A 19,419-nucleotide genomic window follows, 5' to 3' on the forward strand; every position below is an offset into this window, starting at 1 on the left:
ACTTTACAGTGACTGCTTCTCTTTGAGCTGTTTTGTGCATGAGGATGTTAGTTTACCTTACACTTCCACTGGCAGAGTACAGCTGTGGTCTTACCTGAGCTCCGAACAGCAGCTGGGAGCACATGGCTCTTCACAGTTCATGATAAACTAAAAGCAAAGGCTATACACAGCTCTGTGGCCCTTCAGGAATGTAAAAATGACTCCAGGCTTCTACACAAAAGGTGCAGGCACACACATTCTGACCCACACACAGCAGCTTGAAGAGCAAGTTATCCCTACTGTTTCCTAGTACACAACTGCTTTCCACAATCCTGAAGTGAGCTATTGGCTTTGTTTTCTTTAACTAGATGTTACTTATATCTACAGAAAGGAAAAAAAAATATTTTTGTGTACAATGTTTCTCTTTGCACTAAAAAAACATTACAGAGGTTCACATCAACAAATAGGAACACAATGACAAATGCAAAATACTTCAGAATAGCACTTCTTTGACAGACTGCTAAATCTAGCAGCTTAGAAATATACAGTATAAATAGCCTAGGAAACATTTTAAAAGAGAAAAAGAAAAAATATTGCCTTTACCTTAGAAGTCCTTATATCCAAAGCTTTAACTTCTGGGCTGAACCCTCCACAAAGGAAAATATTTGACTCTGTAGGGTGGAACTTGAGTGCACTGATCCTATATTCTGTTTTGCTGCTAAATATCTGCTTCCCTAAAAAAAGTGAGAAGTGGAGATTAAAATTTGAGCAGAAAAGAAACCATGCCATTCATTTCAACTTAGTTTGAAAAATATCAAGGTTGTCAAAGGTGAACATGCTTACATGAACACATTTCAAATATTTGGGACTACTCTAACTTAATGAAAATACAAGACAATTCACTAATTTCTATCCACATGAGATTGCTCCTGATTATGGGCCCCTGCACCACTGACTGCTTCCTACTGAAAGGAGAGAACAAGTGGCTTCCCACGCTAAGGAGAGGAGCTCCAGCAAGGTCCCAGTTCAGACAACACAAAGGAAATACATCTACAAATCTAATGGCTGAATATTTCTTACAGAGATGTCAGTGTCTTCCTTTCAGTGAGACAAAAATAACTAGAACAAAACATTGTCTGTACAGAAATATCACATCTCAATTGATATTACAACTCTTGAGTTGTTTACTTACCTTTCTGTGAAGGTAGGAGTGAAACTTGATCTTGAAAGTAGGAAATAATTTGCATACCATCCATCACATGAAGGCAATAGCTGTTCCCATGGATACACTGTTCCCAACATTTAATTGTGCACACTAATCTCCACAGGATCCTGTGGCTAGTATCAATTGGATTGTCAACAGAGTTGAAGGCAGCAGAATTCAGCTAAGTTATTTTACAGACCTTTTCCACAGTCTGCTGTTTCCTATCATCCTAACAAATTCATTGTATTAATGTAAACTCACTGAAATAAAATTTTTGGAACAGCCCAAGATAAACATATCTGCTCATTTTCACAATATCAAATGTGATTTATATTCTACATATCACATTTAAAGATCTACATTAAATAAAGTTACTGCTGTAAGCCACAGGAGGTACAGAATAAAAAAAAAAGAAAAAAAAGAAACATCTTTTAAAATACCAAACCTTCTTAAAATATACTTTTATGCAAGTGACAGTTGTCTTAAAATAGGCTTTCTTAAACAACTGAAAATACTTTCAGCTAAAAGCATTACTGATGGATGTAAATACTTACTGTTAGGCGTACAATACTGAAAATCATTCATATAGATTTTTATGCTTATTTCATGGTCTGGGGCAAATTTATTTGATTTCATCATCATTTTCATTTTCTTCATCTGCAGAACTCAACATAGTCAAGAGGCTAAGACTTGTCAAATTATTTATTTATTCAGTTTAGAGAAGAGAAAGATTTTACTTCATCACATGTGCTCATCAAGCTAGCAGTGGCAAGGAAAATAGATTGCAGGGAGTGTAAGGAAGGGGTGAGTGTTGTTCTAGGTGAACAATTTTATTTGCTGGAGATTTTTGTCCTTTTTAAAATTATTCTCCAGTGATTGCCTGTGTAAGATCTAAAGGGGCTCTCTGTCACTACTAAGTGAAATATTTAATTTAGTCCATAAGTTCCTTCCCCAAAATGAGAAAAAGTCAGAAGGGCAGCAGAGGTTCTCTCAACAACCAACAAGTTATATCTAACAATGACCATCTTTTGCCATGGGAGTTTTCAGTACACCAGTAGCTACGGGAGGAAAAAAAGACTCCATGGGGAAAGAAGAAAGTATTAAAATCATCAGTTATAGGAACAACAAGATATTGGTCTCATGTACACCACTAACCAGGCATCATTTACAGTGGCTTTAGAAAAGCTACTCTCAATCCACAGCACTTGTGAAAGCAGTGAATTTCCCCATGACTCACTAGTCAGTTTAATAGAAGTCTGCTCACAAAGAAATTTGGTTCCTCCTCGTTCCCAGCTTAATAAAAACTCCACAAGTATAATCAACAAGTATTCAATAGAACTGCAGCCAGAAATCAGCATAAATGCAGCCCACCTGTATTAATCCTGGCACACAGCTTTATAAAGGACACATCAGGTGATCACTGCCCTCCACAAAATGTGTTGTACAATGGCATTAGACATACACATAACTAATCCACTGGAACGCTCCATCTAAGCTTTCAACAAACACTGGCTTTACTGTATTTTTACCTCCACAAGACTTCTGAAAACTGCTTTTTTTATAATGTGTACTCATGTTCTCTAGCACAAGACACAAGAAAGTCAGTTAAAACACAACCAAAGAGATGTGCATTAAATTCAAGATGCATTTCAGCTACTAACTACAAGATGTTACCTTTTCCACAGAAAGACTGATTTAACATAATTTGTTATTAATTTGTCCATTTTTCAATCTCATCCCCAACTGCTTCCAAATAATTCAATTATTTGCCTGATATTTTCTCCAGAAACTAAAATGTTCAAATTCCCTACTCTGTTTCCTCCTGTTTAAAGAGAAATGGACACTGGATTTGCCCTTTTCTTGTCTTCTAGAGTCTGTTATTTATCCCAAAGCTCTCCGTGACAGTTACTAATATAATTAAAACATAATGATCTCAGTGTTCTGAATTATAAATTGTAGTGTAATAATAAATAAAATTAATGCAAACAATGTGACATCTTATTCACCTTTACATTCTTTATCCTCCTTCTTTTTCCTATGGGAAGCTGCTACCTTATCATTTAATACTTTGAAATACAACTCTCACTTTCTCATTCCCCAGAGTGAAATTCAGTCAACCATCTCTTTTTGGAAACTGAGTAAAGAGTGTTCTGAAGAGTTTGGCATTCTTAGACTTATACATTAATTTCATTCTACTGCCACGACGCAGAAGACAAGCAGGTCTGGAGCAGCAGCAAACATACTCCAAAGGGGAGGATCACAACATTACAGAAAGGAAACACTCCTACTGGCAGAATTAAAATTTACACACAATACACTTGCAGAACTTCAGAAATTTAGGAAATATATTAATTTGAGAGACAGAACAGATCAATGCAGAAGATGACATGGAGCAAATTAGCTCATGTAATTCAGTAATTTGAAAGCATTAGTTCAACTCTGCCCTTTTCTGTACAAATTTTATTTAGTGTGTTACTACCATGAGCAGAATTTGCCGCTTTCTCTGCAATGATGGAACTTATTCCCACAATTTAGAAAATCCAGCTTCATTGTTTGCTAGAGATCCTCCTCCACCTTTCTGAAAATCATTACTTACAGTTACATATGTTTTTCTTTACAATTACTTAATTTATTAACATTAAACATTCAACTTTGGGGAGCCTTATTTTATATACTTCAAAAGAGGGCCTTTGAGCAGGAGACTAGCAGGAGACTCCTTTATGCATAATAGAATACAACAGGTGTAATTCAGCAAGCTTGTATATACCTATATTGTGTATATATTTATCACATTTTAGATCCTAAAGGCCGCATAAGAAATATTCAACCAACTCATAGAATAGAAAATTACATCTTCTGAAAATCTCTTTGGCTAATTGAGGGAAAATTCATACCACATATCATTTTCTTGTACAAGTGGTTGTTATTCCAAAGTAGAAAGCAAATGCTTCTCTAAATCTTTAATTTTCACAATTTCAGTAACAATATATACTATATTTTTTGCAATGTGTTTTAAATTCTTTAAAGGCTTTAATTCAATTCTTCATGCATTAAAGGCTCACCACTAACATACACAAAATGGAAAAAAACATTAAAAATATATCAAATGTAAGTTTCTGCTTCTTTATGTAGCAGCCTACTGTGAAACTGCTCAAGTATGAAATCAGATGTTTTGAAGGCTATTTAACACTGTGAATTTTACACAGAACATCAGCACAGTTACCAAGGACAGGATGCTTCTTCAACTGTGTTTAGTGGTCCTCAGGCTCACACACCTACTTGCAAAACCCAAAACCATTTACTTCCTTACTCAAATCTGTGCAGAAAAGTGAAGCCTGAGACTTACTTGGACACAAGAGCAATCTTGCTAAGCAGAATGGAATTTCCTCCAGTGTTCACAAAAAACTTAATATATATAAAAAATTTAATTACAGTCCCAATCTTTCTCTCGCACAATAATGAGAAAAAATATCAGATTGATCAGACATAATTTGTTTGTAACAAAGCAATATTGGCTGTTACATCTCCATTCAGTATCTTGGTGTGCTTACAAACGGCTTTATTGTTTTTTCAAGAACCAACATTACATTTAAGTACATGTTTTTCCTGGTTTTTTCCTCACATATTCACAAGTTCACAGCATGCAAAGATGCTTGAAATATGAAATAATTTTATCTTCTAACCTTTAAAATACCCTCATGATAAATATCTTTCTCTCTTCTTTTAGCAAAATGTAAAATGCTGTTACTTCCTAGGTGGAGAGTGACCTCTAAACTATATTTAACATATTTCATAAAACTGCTGAGTCTTGGGAGAAACCTTTAACCTCACATCAAGGGTGCCTGCATGCACTGAAAAGAAAAAAAAAACAAAAAAATATCAATCAACTGAGCTTCTTCCTGAGGTGTCATATAAAACCTTCCTGCATTTTAAAACATACTATCTAAATAGTACTGGGAGAGAAAGGGAGCTGGAGAAGAAAATCACAGCTCTCCTGAGGTGATGTTTAGGTATGAGAACTAAAACTTCTACATGAACAAGTGCAATTACATTAACAATAATAATGTTATATCTATAGGACTACCAAATTAGAATAGAAAAAATATATATAGAAAAGAAAATTAGAACCATCCTCTTGGAGGTACAAAATGTTCCATTAAGAAACTCTCTCTCCCATTATAACTGCGGAAATGATATTTGAAATCAAGCTCAGTCCATGCACTAAAATACAACTGCAGCATTTGGTAACGTAGGAAATGTGCCAAAATTTCTTGGAACATTCCCTCTGTCATAATATTAAAGAAATGAAAAGTACCTACAATATGGAAATAGTAACAACCCAGCCAATGTTCTGCCTATGTTATTATACCAACTCATTTGTGACTAATGAAAAATCCACTGATGAATAAAACATACATTCCAAACATAAAATAGTTATAAATAAATTTTAAAAATACAATTACACTTCTTAAGTTGGTAGAGCATCTCCATTACATCTGGACATAACAGAAGGTACATGTCAAATGTACTTGACCTAGAATTGTTTTAAAAGCAATTTTGTTCAGTGCTCTCTGAATATATCACTATTTACTACTCTGTAAATAACAGTGTCTGGACTATCAGTAGTACAAAATGACTGTGAGTGTGGTGTAATTAGATGAACAAAACCAGGGAGTCTCATCCTGCTGCTGCATTATTATCGCATTTGTGGAACCATTCAAAAGGCTTTATTTTTATAAAGAAAGAATGTATATAAAATAGAACAATAAAAAAATATTAACCAGTAACAGGCAGCACATTTCCAGGTTTTGGATCTACCAATATTTATGAAACTCCACATTGCAGTACTGAACTTGCCTCAAGCAAAGCGTAACCACAGAACCACTCATGTGAATGACTCATGAATAACCTTGAGTTCCTTAAACATTTTATGCATATTTGGATCAGACCCACACTGTGAATGCATACAACAGCTATTAAGATAACCATATTTGTGGAGAGCCTTAGCTTGACATTCTGGTGTTAGAACAGTGGATGACCACTGAAGATAATAAATTGAGATCTACAAAAATTGAGTTTAAAAAAAGATTTGCACAATAACATTTATTTTCACCAAACTTGGGCAAGAGAACTCCTTTTATCACATTAACTTGAATTCTTTTCTTTCATTGTTCTTCATCATAGTATCAGGTGGGCTGGACCTCCAGGATTGATGTAGTCCAAATCCCTACTTAAATTAGGTCCAGCTGCAGCAGGTTACTTATGGGTCTATCCATGAAGTTTGGATTATCTCCAAGTACAGAAGCCACAGCTTTCTGAGCAGCCTGGTTTAGTGTTTGATGACCCCTGAGTTGAGACAACAAGTTTCTGTATTCCTGTATTGGTCCTTTGCCTCTTATCCTTTCGCTGTACATCTCTGAGAAGAGCCTGACATCATTATCTCTACATTCCAGGTAAATACTTCCTAATCTGGCCTGGAATGAAGTTGACCTTCTTTGCTGCAAGAGAACACTGATGATTCAGCACCAGGACTCCTAGGTATTTTTCTGCAAAGCTGCTTTCTAGCCAGTTTAACACCAGCCTGTTCTGTTCCACAGGATTACTCTATTCCAGCTGCAGGACTTTGTATTGGTTCTTTTTGAACTTCAGGAGACTCCCATCAGCCCACTGTTGTTTGCTTGCAGCATCTTAGATCTTATACATAAGAACTTTCATTAAATACAAGTGATAGGGGCAAGAGGCCTGATGGTGTAAAACTGCAGGATAAGATTTCAGGATGTGTCTTCCATCCTTACATCAGGATTTCTACGCCAATGACAAAAATTCTGCTTCATGATTAATAGGATTTCAGTGTTTGATTCTACTCTGATGTTGTTCAGATCATAATGATTAAAAAATCACTCCAGAAAATGCAATATACTAGAACAAGGGATACACAAATTAATGTCCAATCTTAGAAACAAAATTTCCTGGAGAATTTATTCTAGCACTGTTAGTTAAAACTAAGATGGCACATTCCTGTGAGGAATATCATAACTAGCTGCTACCAGACCCAGAAAAATCAGCCAGACCACAATTTTGATTTAATAGGGGAAAAACTATGTTCCTAACGGAAAACCAGCAGAAAATTACAAAAAAATATAAATATATATAAAAAAAACCTGAGCAGCTCAATACCATGCATGTACTAAGCCATATTTTCAATCTTTACTATGCTTTTAAAATAATTGTCTTCTGACCATCAAGTTTCTTTTAATGAAGGACATGTAACAATTTTTATAACACAGTTGTAATATACACAATCTGTACCAAAAAAAAACACAAGAAAGATTAGATTTTAGCAAACAAGACTGGAAAAATGTTGAACCAGAACAAAATATAAAACAGACAAGAGGACAGAGCCTCAAAGAGAGCATTATTATTTATAAAATGCCACAGGCATGCATTACTGCATTTAAACACACTGATAGTTCAGACTAGTAAAGGAAAGTAATTAAGACCCAAGTCCAAAAAAGTATCTGAAAGTCCTCTGTGAAGGAGCAGTTCTAACATCTATCTGAAGTTAATCAAAGAAGAAATCATCTTAGCACTGATGAAGAGTGAGAAGGAATGAATGATTCAGTGAACTAATGTAAATCAAAATCTTATAGCTGCCTTGGTGTTTCAAATGGAAATGAGGCTTTTTATATCAAATTGATTTGGATTCCAGAGGCAAACTGCTAGCCCTGTTTCTCTGAAAGGAACTGACTGAAATGTATGAAAAGAAGAGTAACTTTACAACAAAGAAGGAACTCAGAAATTGGCTTGCATGTGTAGAAGTCAGAATAAAGTTCTGATCACTCATATTACACTATTCCAAATGAGGTGTGTATCACTGACAGTGAGGTCCAAACATCAACACGACAATGGCAGTTCAGAGGAACTACGAGGAACTCCTGCGTTTTTGAAATAAGGCTACAATGGATACAAGAGCTCCTTTTACACATGCTGTTTATTTAAGTAGCTGGAAGCACTATGTAACTCACATGTCAATAAGAAAAGAAACATTTATGAACTTATCTGCTTTGAAACTTAGTAAATGTATTCTGTTACTGTTGTAATTTCCTAGAGTAGTATAAATGAATCACTATAACCAACTTAATCCTTACTACTACTCCATTACTGGATATTTAAATCAAAAAGATGTTAGAAATTAAAGTATACGATTTAAATTACATATCTTTGGATTTTGTGCTATGCTTTAATAAAATGAGATTTTTCCCACAGTAGTCCCTTCAAATGACTCAGACACATAAAATCTATACTACTGCTATAAATCCCATTAAAAAATAGCCATTCTGTTTAGAATTTGTAAGCATTACAGACAATTGTAATTCCTCTAGGACTAGTAAAATTTGGTTATATATGAGACTAGAAAGGTTGCTGTACTAAGGCTGAAATTTAAAAAAAAACCAAACACAAGAAGTCTAAGTAGTTAATGACTTGGTATATTAACCTCATGTACTACTACATCAGATCTATAAAGCTCTTTTCCCCATTAAAAAATGCAAATATTCTCAAAATGTCAGTATTCCATAACATATTTTACATTCCTACACTACAGCAGCTCCCTTCCAGCCATCACTGAATTTAAGTATTTCTGATAGGACAATTGTTGAGAAAAATAAATTCTTACAGCATGGAAAAGAATCTTTGTCTAATGTGAACAATATTCACAAATTTCCTTGGCTGCTTTCCCAGTTCATCTGAATAGGACTTCTGCTCTCCAGATCCTCACATACAATGCAGTTCTTGCTTTTAGTAAAGAGAAAATCCTCTTAGACAGTAACTCCTTGAAATTTTTGTAAGGATTTCTGTTGTAGTCATACAAAAAATATCGCAAAGGAGTTAAACACTTAAAAATAAATTCAATGGAAAACATAAAATTGCATCTCTTCCCTTGACAAAATCCTATTTTCCCATTTTGGACCCAATTCATTTACACACACACACACAGAGGTGTCTTATTATGCATAGCCCCAGTGAAGGAGAGAAGAAATACAGCTGACAGAAGCACTTTAGTTTGTGAAGGAGAAACATGAGGAAATTAGTTATTTAAGGCTATAACAATCAAATCTCAAATCAAATTCACTAATGCATCAAAGCCACCCAAGTTCAGTCTCAAAAGTTTCATACCAGAATTTAAGTTTCTATATTCCTAATTAATGTCCTGTCCAGAAAAAAAAAAAAAAAAGAAACTAATTAAGCACAAACTTAAAACCAACCCAACGGAATGAGATACAAGCCTATGCTTAAATCAGTATATATAACTGTTACCAAAGTTAGCCTTAAGAGTCTCTTCAAATGCTTTAATAAATGACCATGACAGAGCATAAAAAATATATACATCTCATTCTATGTATCTGTGCACTATCTGACAACAGAAACTACATTTGTTCATGAAGTTAAAGATACTCCAGTTTTCTCAAATTTCTCCAAATACTCTTGATTGCCAAGATATTTTTTAAAGTCAGGACATGTTTCAAAGAAACGATAACCTTCATCTACAGATTTTATCTATATTTTATCTTTATGTAAGGCTAACAAGATCCCAAGTTATCTGTACACAATTAAGAAAGGGCTATAATGCACCCTTCATGACCTTTACCTGTTTCTACATCTGTTAAATGCAGTGTGGAATCGAAGCCCCCACTGAGGATCCTTCTTCCACAAGACGACCATTGGGCAGCTCGAACAGCACAGGAGTGGCAGGAGAAGGTTTTCAAACAGCAGCCTGTGTCTACAGCATCCCATACCTTAAAAAGAAGGATAAAGTCACCTTTATAAAGAATCACAGTGTTTTTTCAAGGTACTGATAAGTAGCTACAGCAAATCACTGTGGTCGTGAGAGCTTTGCATTCTGAAGTCGTATTAGCTAAGCTGAAAAGATTGTTAGAAATAATTGCATGGTTGATAAGAATTAGGGTACTTTATTAGAAAGGCACAAATCCACAAATACATTTTTATTACTTTTGTTATTTTTTAAAATGTCTACATTGCTTGCAATGGTAATTCATGTTATACTTTTCCAGTCACAGTGCTGTCTTACCTTTAAGCAGGGATGTATCCAAATAGATTTTTACCTTGAATCATTTCTGTTCCAAATTTTTGTTTTTATCATATCTTGCTTTCCCAGGCAAATTACAGCCTTTCAAATCTGCCTATATGTAGGTTTTTGTCATATTTCTCACTCCATTTCTACTTTTAACTTTTAAGTACAATTTTACCTTAACTTCAATGAGGAAGCAGGTAAGAATATAATGACACAGCTACATGAAGATTTTTAAGGACTGGTGTAAGTCCTCTCATTTTTCAGTTTCTTCTGGATGGAACAGTAGAGCAGTTCTGAATATCCTGTTCTACTAGTTATCCAATGGTTTTATATTATATAACAAATACAATTTTCAGAACATAAATTGTGATGCTCATATTTTAAAAAGGCACTTGTTTCTAAGTAATATATTTTAGAAAATACAACTACTTTGAATTTAGTTACCAAATACAGTTGACAAAAATTAAAAGCACATCCTTTTCTTGGTTTTTTTGTCATAGTTTTAGGATACAACAAATGACCCATATAAAGATCCATTATGATCACTTCTGTGACAGAGGGCTAAATATCCAAACTATTTTCCTATGATTATTCTTCTTCAGTATAGGCCAGTTTCTAAAATACCTTACAATTGCACAATACAATATAATAGGTTTGAGTTGAACAATAAAATGGACAGCAAATGCTATAACCATACCTGTATATCCTACAATCCTATTACTTCCAATATTAGCAGTACAAATAAATCAACACTTTGACAGTGCTTCACAATAGTTTTAATGCAGTTACGGTAAACTCAAGGCAGTTTATTGTTTTAAAGTCACCATTTTACTTCATGATGGCTCTCTTTGCAATTAGTCATCTTCATCCTGCAAAAACATGCAGAATGAAAACAACATGGCCTATGAGCTTAGAAGGTTATTCTGAATTTTGGGAATTCTAAGCAACTTCTCCTTTCTAAAATTGTTTATATAATGCCAGGAACAGATTAGGCAACTCAAAAAAAAGTAATTTGTTGGCATTTTAAGTGAGATAAAATTCAACCTTCATATATGTTAACACAGGAGCAATGAAGCTGACTGCACATTTGTGCATTTTAAACAATTTTAAAAACAAAAACAACTTGGTAAATCAGGAAACATAAGTGATGTTTGCTTTCTTGTGGGAACAGCACAATTCACAGCATAGGAGAATGTAAAGAGGAAGAAAAAAGTGAGTCTTTGGGTAATGCATTTTTATCTTCAATTATATTTTCTTCTTACTGGACAAAAAGGACTTGCTGACAGTATCATTATTATGTAAAGCATACTCAAAAGACAACATTCCATTATAGAAAATTATTTCATCAAAGGATCTTCTATCACGAAGCGCAGCTCTGCAACGTAAAGCAACCAATTATCATTAATTACTTGAATACCCAGTTAAGACTGGAACTGTGATGGTCATACCCTTAGAATTCTACGCCATCCACAAGAAAAGAAATCAGGAAAAATTTAATATTAAACTGCTTTGGAAAGTAAGTTTCTTTAATGAGTTTTAATGATTGTTTCAAGTTTCACAGTATTAAAAAAGGGTTAATTGTGTCTTGAAGGGCTTGTAATACGAGGAAGCTAATGAATGAATCAAGATGAAAGGAAAAACAGGTGGCACATTCTTCAGATATTTTCTGTCATGTTTTAGTGATTAAGTACGAAAACTCAATTTTCATAAGAAGAGTAAAGTGAAGCAAGTTCAGTAACACTTCTGAGCTCTTGCTTGCATAAAAAAAGCTATAAAAATGGAAAAATCACGCCTTTGAAGCTGCGCATTTCCCTCTATTACGTGACACAAAACAAACAATCCACTCTTGTGGATGAGACCACTGACCACTCACAAGGGACAACTTAGGAAATACATTTCTCTCCACTATTTTGTTTTCCATAAGCTTTTTTGCTCACATAATAGTGATGTTGCAATGCTTTCTGGAATTAAGAGTCACACGGGCAAGCCAGTATTGACTGAGGAAATTCACTTAGTTTACTGACAATTAACGTAAACTTTTAATTACAGATTCAGGTTTTGAGGAAAAAAGACCAAGACTTAAATGAGCACTTTGGGGAGCAACTCCCCCACTAAGGCCCCACTTCAGTCCAGTGCTTCTCTCTTGCTCCTACCCCAGCTCTACCAGTTCCCACTACACATTATGTTTCGTCATTTCTCAGAGAGAACAGCCATTGCAAGAGGCTGGAATCAGAGTCTAGAGGTTTCTTTTTGCCTCTTCTTACTCTTTTCGTCCCCTTATCTTCACTTCTTGCTGCATCTCTGATCTTCCTCTCCAAAGGCATTACTTCTTCCCTTATCTCCTCCCAATGCCTTCTCTATGTTCTCACATGCAACCTCACGTTACCTCTCATGTGGCCTTGTGGCTGCCCCCTTTCTCCAGTATGCATGACCAGAGTTATCACGTGATCCTCCAAAGTTGTGGCCCACAGTGAGCTGTTTTCATTTGTTTCAGAGTGACCCAGCACCAGCTACAGCATCACAGGGCAGCTCAGGACCTCCTCCCACAAAAGCCACCCCTGTAGTCCCTGCTACCCAACTCCACAAGTGATGCCCAGTGTAAGCCATCAGTTCAAAGAGAGGAATTAGGACAGGTTTCCATCAAGATATGGTCCAATGCAAATTCACTGCAGCCCACAAATGTGCTTTTAAATAAAGATGAGAGGTACCACTTCTGTGGTGGTTTCACAACCTAGTGGAAAGAGGAGTCAGATAAGGCAGCAGAAAGGGATGGCAGACCCTGTGATGCCATGCAGTGGCAATGCTCTGCAAGGGGTCATCTGATGACTTTCAATTTTAGTGAAGTTCCACATGACCTATCTAGGATTTTCCTTCTAGTTCCACATGTGGTGAATTAAGCTCAATGTAACCTTGATACATTGGCATGTGCCTTGCTGCAATGAGGACACAGTGCAAGGCATACCCAGAAGAACACTTTCAGAGTTTTTGGTTACAATAATAATCTTCCAGAAGAAAAGGGAAGGTACTGCAATTGCTATTTGCAAGAAGTGGCATTTACATTTACAGTTAGTTCAAGAGCAATCACTTAAGGGATGGAGCCATGCCCACAGAAAGTCATATAAAGGATCAGCCATTATATAGCAAGAAACGAAAAAATAGGTGTGCAGAACTTAAAACTAAGGAATTAAAGGACAAACTGCGCATGTTCTGTACAAATAAAAGCGGAGCAGTGAATGCTCTGCTGTCACAGAAGGTGTCTGCCTCAAGTTACAAGCACCATTCTGTGTCTAGAAGTGACAGAAATGTACATAGTGTTATATGCAAAAATGGAGAGCCTACTATATTACAAGAGAAATATGGTTCAAATCTCATCAGAGGATCACTACAAAACCTCCAAGATGTCTGCATTCCCTCGGGGAATCTCTTAAGTAGTTCCCCATTCCCATGTATTTCCACTGCTTAATCATCGTAAGTAAAAAACGTGACTAGGGGGAGAGTTCCACCATGCTCTATCCAAAGCTTGAGAGGAATCTCTACTTAGCAGCAGGTGCTTGCTTCAAACAGGCAGCCAATAATTAAAAAACCAAGATGTTGCGAAGGGATGTGTCCTTTGCACTTGAGTTTCCTCTCTCCGCCAAACACTCAGATGTCAGGTTAACAGATTCTCCAGCGTGCCAGGCATTTCAGGGTCTTAATTTCAACTGAGAGAGTCAAAGGTGTCAAGAATACCTAGTATGGAAATAATGGTGTTTCTAGGATTTTTTTCCTTTGCTTTTTCCATATGCTGGAAATGAAAGAGGGACAGAGTCCTCTAGGAACTAGGGTCATTAAAAACTTGTTTCAAGTGAAGGACATTGTGGATTATGCCTCCTTTGTCAAAAAGGAACGTGGATTACAGCCTCTTCACCAGCAAAGGATCCCAAACATATTCTGACTGGCCTCTGCATATGAACCCAGAAAAAGGATTTGTATCCAAAACCAGTGTAAAGCTGAAGGTAAAGGCCACAACACTATAATTTAAGAACTAACAGTTGTAAGAATTTCAAAGCAGGTTTTTTTTAATAAATGAAGTGTCTTAAAACTATTTGAAAAGTTATATTTTAAATACCAAAGATGTGGTAATAAATAGTTTTAAAATAAACATTTATAGAATAAACTCCTAGATTTACAGAATAAAGGTTTACATATTTAGTACAAAATAAATTACTCGGGCAGAGGGAACAGTTCTTGAAAAAAATACAGAGGCCGAGACATAAATCTTCCTTCATAGGCACTCAAACACTTGTATCAACTACTATAGGACTAGATGTTATCATGCATATGCCAAAAGAAGACAGATTTATATTAATTTTTTTTACCAAGAAATCAACTACTTTAAGTGTCACTGCTTGACTTGAAAACTCGGCTGCTACAGAAACTCAGTATTCTTTCTAGATGAAATACTAAATTCTCACTAAACCTGAGGTTGCATCTGGTGATGACCTTTGTGATTTTCATTACTGAGCTAAAAAGTTAAAAGCACACATTTCATCCTGATACTCTGAAAATCCTGCTTATTGCCACACAGTGAAGCAATGTTATACATTACAAACAGTAACCAGACCAACCTTTCCCCTTGTCAGAATCCCTAAAACAATGAAATATGCAACTGTTTTAGGAAAATGATACACATTACCATATTACCACCCCTAAATCTACAACTATTAACTAATTAATTATCCAATATTTGAAAGAAATAAATAGCCAAGAATCCAAGCTTTGAAATTAGCTGCTATTTTCAAAGACTTCCTTCAATATCTTTCTTGCATTAAGGTATCATGAAAACTTAAATTGCAATTTTTTGAATATATAAAATTGGCTTTGTCAAACCAGTTCATATTTCACTACTAGTTCTTACTCTTTTGCACTTCACTATTTATAGCATTGCATTTCCATTTTTTCCCATCAACTGCTTTCATTTCATTTCCTCTCCTATTACAGAAAGTATGGTGACTACAAAGTTTTCTGCTAGGATTAATATATGGGGCCAAAATGGGAGGTACAAACAGCCAAGTGACAAAATTATATTAGAGATTTCTTTAAAAAGGAAATTTTCTTTTTACTTTCTCTGAGGCACATTGTAATTCAATTGCTCTTTCCCATTCTCCATAATATTTGGAAATAAAGGCTTTAGAAGTTGCTTGCTTTCCTGTATAGCTTAGAAATGTAGTGAAAATACTGTAGCCTCTATTTTAGGTAACATAACCAGACCTCCTCACCCTTGGATCCAAAGTTCACAAATCACATAAGCAACTACACAATATAAGAGATGAGATTTATTAGAGATTATATGTTTTTAGTTCCTACTTTCTGACTGAAAGCTTTCAGGAAGACAGCCTTCAAAAATAAAGTAGTTTGGGCTGAAGATAATAAAAACTCTCTTGGTAAGTCACAGAAGAAGGCAGGATAGGCACTTGATACTCATGTGAACAGCAGTCACAAAAGAAAGTTCTGAGGTCTGCTACACTAACAACCAGCTCATAGGACACAAAAGAAAGGCTGTTATCTTACTGACCGTTCAAAGAATTCATTCCTTGAAAAAAAGTCACAGCAACATAAGCAGAGTAACCAAAGCAACAGGAGAACTCATCAAGCATGCAAAGACTGATAAAAAGGGAATGGAGCACATCTCTTTCATTGCCATTCTGTGATTATAGATAATGTGCTTGCCTTCAAGCACATTAGATTGCAGAAACGAAAATCTAGCAGCCTTTCAGAAAAAGAAAGGTGCATCTATTCAAAGAGGCAGTCACTAATTGCACAGTGAACCCAAGAACAATGATTCAATTGTGATAAATTAGAGGTTGGAAGCAACCATGAGGAATTAAGCTGTATGCATTTTGAATTTGCATGCAAAAAGGAGCTACAGCAGAGTCAGTCAAGAATACTAAACAAGAAATTAATATCTGGAGCATGTGTAGAAAAACTTTTTAGTGGATGGATTCAAGTTAATTTCATCGTAACATCCATACTAAAAGAATTTCCCCCCCCAATTTAGCCAAGTTGTGCCATTCTTCAGTAGTTACCAACTTCCTCTGTCAATGGCTCCTAACAAACAACAGCAACAAATCATTTCAAATTTCTCAATTATTACAAATACAAAGATGCCATTTAAGAAACAGCCCTGTTCAAGGATGATGTGGAATAGGACAGAGTTACAGAAAGTACAAATTACTATGCTCTGACTGGAACAGATTCTGTTCCCTTCCAAAGCACACTTAGGTTGCTCCACAAACTTGTAAAGAGACATGAGCCTCTCCTTCCTCTTTTTAGAACATCGCTCCCTGATGAGACTCAAGGAGACAAAATTGATTTTGTTTTTCTACTTTGTTTTTTAACTGTAGAACTGAATTCATGTCTGAAAGTTGAACATCCCTTATCTGCTAATATGCACAGCTCCAAGACAATGGAGCTCATCTGAATGGATGCACCCTGAACCATATCGCTTTTCTGATCTCATCAGTATCTAAATACTGTGATTTCTAACAAATACAGTAGAGAAGGAAGGTCCACACTACCTACACAATATCATGTCTTTCCTAGTTTTCAAAGCAGGCTCAGAACTGTACTTTAAAAGGTTCTTTGAAAATCAATGGGCCAGAGAGCAGAAATAGTTTCATGGAAAAATTATAAAAAGTTATCGCCTGCTGCTACTGCTTCTTCAGATTTCCCACTTGGATGAGGTGCAGCTTTGGGCAGGATTGCAAAAGCTGAAAGTGCCCATTGGGTATCGCTAATCAACAGCAATAAATAAGGATAAGGAGTCACTCACATAAACAGGTACATTCTTTTGTTGATAAAACCAAGGCAAGAGAATGCCAAGAAGAAAAACAATAAATCGCCAAGCATTGGAATAGGTGGGTGTGCCTAAGTCTCTCAAGCCACAAGACTGAACAAAAAACCTGATCTTGAATGTAATATATATAAATCCCTAAAGTAACTACAGGAATATTTAATATTTCATTCTTGTTTCAATTCATGTCTTCTTAAAATATTGAGCCAAAGATTACAGTTGTAGTACAAAGTAAAATTTGTTGGACAAATTACAAAAGAGGTAACTTGTACTCTTTTGTCTAAACATGTAGTCAAACTGTGTAAAAACTAAGAGCTAAGCTCCAGGAAAAACTATGAGCTGAGGTCTAGATTTGTGTATAACCTGCAAGTGTTAATAAACTTATTTTCATACAACTATGAAGGATGTTAATGGATGTTCAGTGTGTTATATAGATTATGATTGATGTAATTTTGGACATACCTACCTAATTTTTAAACCAAGAGTCCCAAAAAAAGAGTTTCTCTGCAGGATTTTGTATAGCTGGATAAAGCTAACACATTTTCAGATGTGTTGAACACTTGCTGCAGGAATGTTTAAAGTGTTTTAGGGAACATATTTTAAATGACATCCATCTTCCTATCCTAGACACAGTGTAAGAAGTATATATCAATGCTGTCATTTGAACAACCACTTACAGATTTCCACTAGCTTTCTGCTTGCAGCAGCTGTAACTCAAAACACAATTATCTTACTAATCCAAAGCAAGGAACCAACTTTATTATTGCTTTAGTATCTGTATAGGAGTTTGCATTTGGATAGCTTATTACAAGACTACCCTTACTACTGCAGGAACAAGGAGAATGGAAAGTAGCAAAATGTCATAAATTTCATTAGCTGAGAGCCAGCATTAGGTATAAATTCATTATTTTTTTCACCAAAAATTTTAATGTTGAAGTGTTTCAAGCATAATTATCAAATAAATGAGGTGGAAAACCTTCTCTTTAAAACAAACAAATAAAACCTAAAAACACAAACAAACAAACACAATACAAAACAAGAAAACCAACGAGTACATTTGATATAAGGTAGCCCTTATTTTGTAGGGGGCTTTATCCAGGCAGAAGCATTTTAATTGTAATACTAGCAGCATACTACTAACCAAGTCAGCACTACTAGAAACTACTCAGTGGTACAAAAACTGACTTGCAAACATGTTAACAAGCTTTAATACTGGTGAATCCAGCAAAGGTTGAGATAAGTATAAGCACTACATTAGCTTCATGCCAACCATGCCTAAGAAATGCATTTCCAATTATTTTGCACATGTTATTTTAATCTTCCTTCCCAGAGAAAACCAGCAACACTTCCCACAAGGGAGGCCCCATAATTGTTAATTGCGAAGCTTCATTTTGGTGGTTTTGCTATTAACAGCAAAACAAAAATCTAATCAAAGTGTACTTTGAGCTGCCAGCATCCTATAAAATGATTTTAAGAAAACATTAATAGACCAAGATAAAACCAACATTTTCAGCTGGCAAAGGTAGAGACAAGAGACCTAGAATAGAATTCTGTGAAAAGAAAAACATCACACCAATGTGTCAAGAGCTATTCATCTGAGTAAACACAATAAAGGAATTTTCTTGGTAAAGCTTTAACAACAGGAGCTACGACACTTCACCTAAGCAAGTTTGTTAGCAAATAGACCTAATAGTTCCTTACTTCAAAAGTTAACTTGTAGCACAAGGAAAATCCAATCAACAAATGAAAACATAAATAATTTTAGAGTATATAAACTGGCTGGGGTTTTGCTAATATAAATAATTAACACTGCCTCCATGGGAGCCTTTCAAGTCAAAACTGGCAAACAGAACTCCTAAGAAAGAAGTAAATTATATTTTTAAAAGGGTAACAGTAAGAGAATGAACAAGATTGATATAAATATTTCAGACATTTCTATTAGAGAATTTGCAAATTATATATTCCCATTGTAGCAAAAGTGTCCTCAGGACATATTAATCTCATCTACAAAAACCTTTTTTCCATCTATTTGATTCAGAAATGGAAAAAACAAAGAAAACATGGACACTAATAAATTCACATTTCTTGGATGTCACAGACAAGATGGATAGCTGGGACAAGACCTTATTTCTATTTGGTGCTTTCAATATTTTCCTATTAATTATATGCAGTTACTGGACAGACAAGCTCAATCCTCCACCACTTCACGACCCTCTCAGAATGAAGCCTTCCTGTTCAGGTGTTGGACAGCATATACACACACAGTTGGTGTCCAGGTGAAATGATGGCAAACACTGACAAGTAACACATGCA

General features: G+C 35.3%; 1 protein-coding gene across 3 annotated transcripts in view; it reads right to left on the minus strand.

Annotated features, from left to right (window-relative positions):
* WDR25 (WD repeat domain 25) overlaps nt 1-19,419 on the minus strand; it is a 68,472-nt gene that overhangs the window by 17,358 nt on the left and 31,695 nt on the right. For all 3 annotated transcript variants that reach the window (XM_071557512.1, XM_071557514.1, XM_071557513.1), the window contains exons 3-4: nt 9,831-9,978; nt 583-713 (exon numbers count right to left, since the gene is read on the minus strand). In XM_071557512.1, coding sequence (XP_071413613.1) covers nt 583-713; nt 9,831-9,978 — 279 coding nt within the window. The remainder of the gene's footprint in view (nt 1-582; nt 714-9,830; nt 9,979-19,419) is intronic.

Source organism: Pithys albifrons, chromosome 6 (assembly GCF_047495875.1).
Source record: "Pithys albifrons albifrons isolate INPA30051 chromosome 6, PitAlb_v1, whole genome shotgun sequence".
Taxonomy (NCBI): domain Eukaryota; kingdom Metazoa; phylum Chordata; class Aves; order Passeriformes; family Thamnophilidae; genus Pithys; species Pithys albifrons.